This window comes from Neofelis nebulosa, chromosome 8, assembly GCF_028018385.1.
Source record: "Neofelis nebulosa isolate mNeoNeb1 chromosome 8, mNeoNeb1.pri, whole genome shotgun sequence".
Lineage (NCBI taxonomy): Eukaryota > Metazoa > Chordata > Mammalia > Carnivora > Felidae > Neofelis > Neofelis nebulosa.
Window position 1 is genome coordinate 1,020,560 of NC_080789.1, and position 4,736 is coordinate 1,025,295.

At 71.7% G+C, this 4,736-nt stretch overlaps 1 protein-coding gene across 1 annotated transcript; it reads right to left on the reverse strand.

Annotated features, from left to right (window-relative positions):
• Nucleotides 1-833: 833 nt before the first annotated feature.
• PIM3 (Pim-3 proto-oncogene, serine/threonine kinase) lies at nt 834-3,996 on the reverse strand. Its single transcript, XM_058740951.1, has 6 exons — nt 3,608-3,996; nt 3,384-3,493; nt 3,236-3,286; nt 2,783-3,152; nt 2,051-2,227; nt 834-1,966 (listed from the first exon to the last, which is right to left on the reverse strand). The coding sequence occupies exons 1-6, from the start codon at nt 3,690-3,692 to the stop codon at nt 1,779-1,781; spliced, it is 981 nt and encodes a 326-aa protein (XP_058596934.1). The 5' UTR covers nt 3,693-3,996; the 3' UTR covers nt 834-1,778.
• Between the last annotated feature and the right edge of the window lie 740 nt (nt 3,997-4,736).

The window sequence follows — 4,736 nt, forward strand, 5'->3', positions numbered from 1 at the left end:
TTATCCCACTCTGTGCTCCCAGGCACGCACTGGCAGGCACGCAACGGTGTGCGTGCTCTGAGGACAGGCACATGGCTGGCACCTGGGCTGTGGGACACAGGGACAGGCCTCCAGCTGCGTGTGGGGACCCGGGACACAAGACGGTCACCCGGCAGGTGCCCCGCTGTCCCATCACCAGGGGCTGCTGAGCGGATGGCCCCACAGAGGGGCGGGACGTGACCAGACCCCCGCTCAGCTTGCCCTGCGTGGTGTCTCGCCGTGCTTCCGCGTCTGAGTCTGGCCGCGGCTTCTACCCTAACCGTTCAACCGTCAGGCCGAGGCCCAACCAGCCAGCACTTGCCCCCTGACCCCACCCACCCCTGCGCTCCGGGCTTGGAATGTCTTCTTACACCCTCCACCCAACAAACTTCTACTTATCCTTCAGAACCCCTTCCCTCCATCTATGGAACAGCACGGACGCTCTCCCTGGACGCTTCTGCCCACGTGGCCTGAGCAAGGGCCGTTTCCTCCTCCCACGGCTGACTGGGCATCCCCGGGAACAGAAACCGGAGGACCCCTTGTGGCCACCCCCAGACACAGCCTCCAGACTAGCGGTGGCAACGTCACCCCAGGCCGGGGCTCCCTGCCCCCTCCCAGAAGACCCTGACAGCACAGCCTCCTGCCCTCTGGGGAGTGGGGGGCGAGAATGGGGTGGCAAGGAGGCCAAGGAAAGAGCCTAGGTCCCCACCATGTGCTACCTCTCCACAGAACGAGGAGGGGGCTGCCCAGAGACCCCAGGCCCCTTCCTCCAAACCTCCCCGCAGCCTCCCTGCCTCATAAACACGGAGTGACCGTTATATACAAAAACGATTTAATTGAAACACCTGTATAAAAAATAGGATCTCCAGACGCCTCACTTTTGAACCCGAAGAAACCCCACCCACGGTGCGCGTGCACCCGGGCTGCAGAGACACCGCTGCTACAATAAATTAAAGGCTTGAGACTCTGTCCCCCCACCCCCCCAGCCTCCAGAGCCAACAAGCGGACTGTACAAGGTCAATAATTTAAACCCCGCCCCCCCCCCCCCCCCACGCCCGAGGCGCAGAGCCACGAGGTGGCGGAGGCACCCTCTCCCCCCAAATCAGCCACTGTACAAGTCCACCTTCCGACAGACACAGGTAGGACCGGGACCTGGGGTCCACACACACGGCCACCACCCCCACCCCGGGGCCTGCAGAAGGTGGGGGCGCCGGGAGGAGGGAACGCCCGCAAATAAATTAAACAATAAATAGCCCTCCTCAGGGTCAGACCATAAATAGACGTGCGCGCGCACAGGCGGCGGAGGCCCCAACGTTGCATTGCTAGTGCACAGACGTGCCCGGACGTACACTGAGGACAGGCGGGCGCGGGAAGGGGGGGGCGGGCGGGCACCAGAGGCCCCGTGCCCCCCCCCCCTTCCCCCGCCGTGAGCTGAGGCCACAGGACATGCTCCTGGTCCGACACAGTCCAACAGGCCTGCCTCCCAGAGCAGCACAAGAGAGGGACGGTCTCGGGGCCCCGCACCTGCCCAGGCCGGGCCGGTCGGGACCCTGCCTGGACCGGAGCGTCTTTGGACAGACAGAGCTTGAAAAGACCAAGTCCCGCGAGAGCAGCGTTCGAAAAGGCACTCAAAGCGAAGGAAACAGCCCGGTGCCGAAGGCAAAGGTCACCAGGAGTCAGAGGTCACTGCCTGTGCAGGAAGCAGACAGCCCGGGTGGGGTGGGTCCCTCTGGCTCCACAAGCCAGGCCCGGGCCCCTCCTCACAAGCTCTCGCTGCTGGAGGTGGTGCTGGCCCCGTCGTCCACGTCCAGCGTGCGCAGCCGCAGGTCACAGCTCTCTGCGGGGCCACCCTCCGCCCCCAGCATCCAGGGGTGTGCGGAGATCTGGTCCAGCGACGGCCGCTCCGAGGGCCGCAGGGACAGACACCACTGAATGAGCTGCTGGCACTCTGCGGAGAGGAGGGAGGACGGTCAGGAGGGGGCGGGCTCCTCGGGCTCTGGGGCTCCCCGCGCTCCCCGCAGCCGGGACGCACCTGGGGAGACCCTCCTCCGGAAGAAGAGGCGGCCTCGCAGGATCTCCTCGTCCTGCTCGAAGGGAATGTCCCCACACACCATGTCGTAGAGCAGCACGCCCAGGGACCACACCGTGGCCGAGCGCCCGTGGTAACGGTGGTAGCGGATCCACTCCGGGGGGCTGTACACCCGGGTGCCTGGGGGGATGCACGCGGGTTAGGACGTCCGCCGGGGGGGGGGGGGGGGTCGGGGGGGGGGCAGCGCCCCACCAAACGAGCATCGACACCCTGCGCTCTACGCTCTACCCAGTCACCTCCGAGGCCCGGGCCGCGGGAGGCAGGGAGGCAGCCGGCCTCGAAATCCTGCCCGTCATCACCCTGGAAAAACCCGGCGCGCGGCCTCCCCAGCTGGCCCGCCCGGCCGGGGGAGGAGCGGGTCACATGAGCGAGGGCTCGGGTTTCACAACAAACAGATGCGAGCCGAGGCTCGGGAGGCGGGCGGGGCGGGCGGCCCCGGCTTCCCCGCGCTCCGCAATGCGGGGATTTCTGCGGCGCCGCCCCCGCCCCCGCGCGGCACGCACGCGGCCCCCGCCCCCGCGCAGGGGGAGGCCCCGGCACTCCCGGCGCACCCCCGCGCGCGCGCGCCCCCCCCCCCCCCCCCCCCCCCGCCGCGAGCCCGCTCCCGGCGCGCGCGGCCTCCAACAGTCACCGGCCCCTCCGGGCGCCCCCGCCCGCCGCCGCCGGCGCGCTCACCGTCGAAGTCGGTGTAGACCGTGTCCTTGAGCAGGGCGCCCGAGCCGAAGTCGATGAGCTTCAGCTCGCCGGAGCGCAGGTCCACCAGCAGGTTCTCGTCCTTGATGTCGCGGTGCACGACCCCGCAGCCGTGGCAGTGGCGCACGGCGGCCAGCACCTGAGCGAAGAAGCGGCGCGCCAGGGGCTCGTCCAGGGCGCCGCGCTCCGTGATGAAGTCGAAGAGGTCCTGGGCCGGCTCGGGCCGCTCGAGCACCAGCAGGAAGCCGTCGGGCCGTTCGAACCAGTCCAGCAGGCGGATGACGCCGCGCGCGCCGCCCGCCGCGCCCACCTTGCGCAGCAGCACCACCTCCAGGGGCACGGCCGCGCCGCCCTGCGGGACACGGTGGTCAGCGCGCGCCGCGCCGCAGCGGCCCCGACCCCGGCCCCGGCCCGCCCCACGGCGCCCGCACTTACGATGGTGCCCCACTCGGTCACCCGCTCCTTCACCACGTGCTTCACGGCCACCTGGGGACGGGGGTGGGGGGAGGACGCGAGTGGTCAGGCCCGAAGACACGCGACGACGCGCGCGGTGGGCGAGAATCCGCCCGGCGGCCCGACTCACCGGGAGTCCGTCGGCGATGCGGCTGCCCGCGTAGACTGTTCCGAAGCCTCCGCTGCCCAACACGGCGCCCACCTGGTACACCTTCTCGAAGCTCTCCTTGTCCGCCTTAACTGTGGGGACCGCGCGCGGGTGGGGTTGGTGCGGCCCGGCGCGTCCCGGTCCCCCTCCCCCGGCCCGGGCGCCCCGGCTCCTCCGCCCCCGGCGCCCCCCAGCCCCGCGCGCACCTGGCTGTAGGATCTTCACCGGGAGGTGGTCCACGCCGCCTGGCCCGCAGAGGTGCGCCAGGGAACCGAACTTGGAGAGCAGCATCGCGGGCGGCAGCGGGGCGCGGGCCCGCGGCCCCCGGGCTCTCCGCCGCCTCTCACCCGGCCCGGCTCCCCGCGCGGCAGCAGACGCGAGAGGGCGGCCTCCCGGCGCCGCGCGGAGCCCCGAGCCTCGGACGGAGGCGGCCGCGGCGGCGAGGCGGGAAGCGCGGGGACCCGCTCGGGCGAGGCGGTCCGCGCGGCGCAGGGGCCCCGGGCCGAGCCGCGCGTGGACCGCGTGCGCGCGCAGCAGCGAGCGGCTCACACGCCCCGGCCGCCTCGCCCCGGGGTTTTGGGCCGCGGCGACCGTATCCCTCCGCGGGGGCGGGGCGATCGGAACCCCGCCCCCTTCCGCGGGGTCTGAGCACCTGGGGCGCTCCCGGGGGCGCGCGCGGGCGGCCGAGACGACGGCCTGGCCGGGCCGGGCGCCTCCACCCGGGGTTGGCGAGGTCTGGTGGGCCAGGGGTGCGCGGAGAGACGCCCGGAACTAGCTGGCTATAGTGGAGCCGCGGAGGCGCACAGAGTGGCGTGGCGGTACACGTCACCCCCCTCCCGCGCGCGCGCTCACACACACCGCGCACGCGCAGCTCCTGCGCGGGCGGCGGCCGAGACGTGTGGGGCGGGGCCGCGGGAGCCAATAGAAGTCGGGGTTTTCAAAGGGCCCCGAAGCCCCGGCCAATGGTAGTGTGTGGGCGGAGCAGGGACTCACCAGCCCCGCCCCAGGCCTTGCCGGGGAAGGTCACCGGCAGAACGCGCGCCCCCCTCCGCCGCGTCCCCAGCGGACAGCTAGACCACGCGGGCTGCTGTAGGTTCAGTGTTCCGAGCAGAGGCGGGAGTCCTGGAGGCGACCCCCGTGGGCCCCGGACCGTGCGAATAGGTGTCCGGCATTCCGCGCCCAGCCCGAGGAGGCAGTGCCGCCCTCTCGGGGACCCCCGCTCAGCGGCTGCGCTCGGGAGATCGCAGCCCGTGGCGCGGGCGAAGCGCTAACCGTCTCTGGCGTCCCCGGTTCACCCCCCCCCCCCCCCCGGTCCCCGGTTCACCCCGGGGCCGT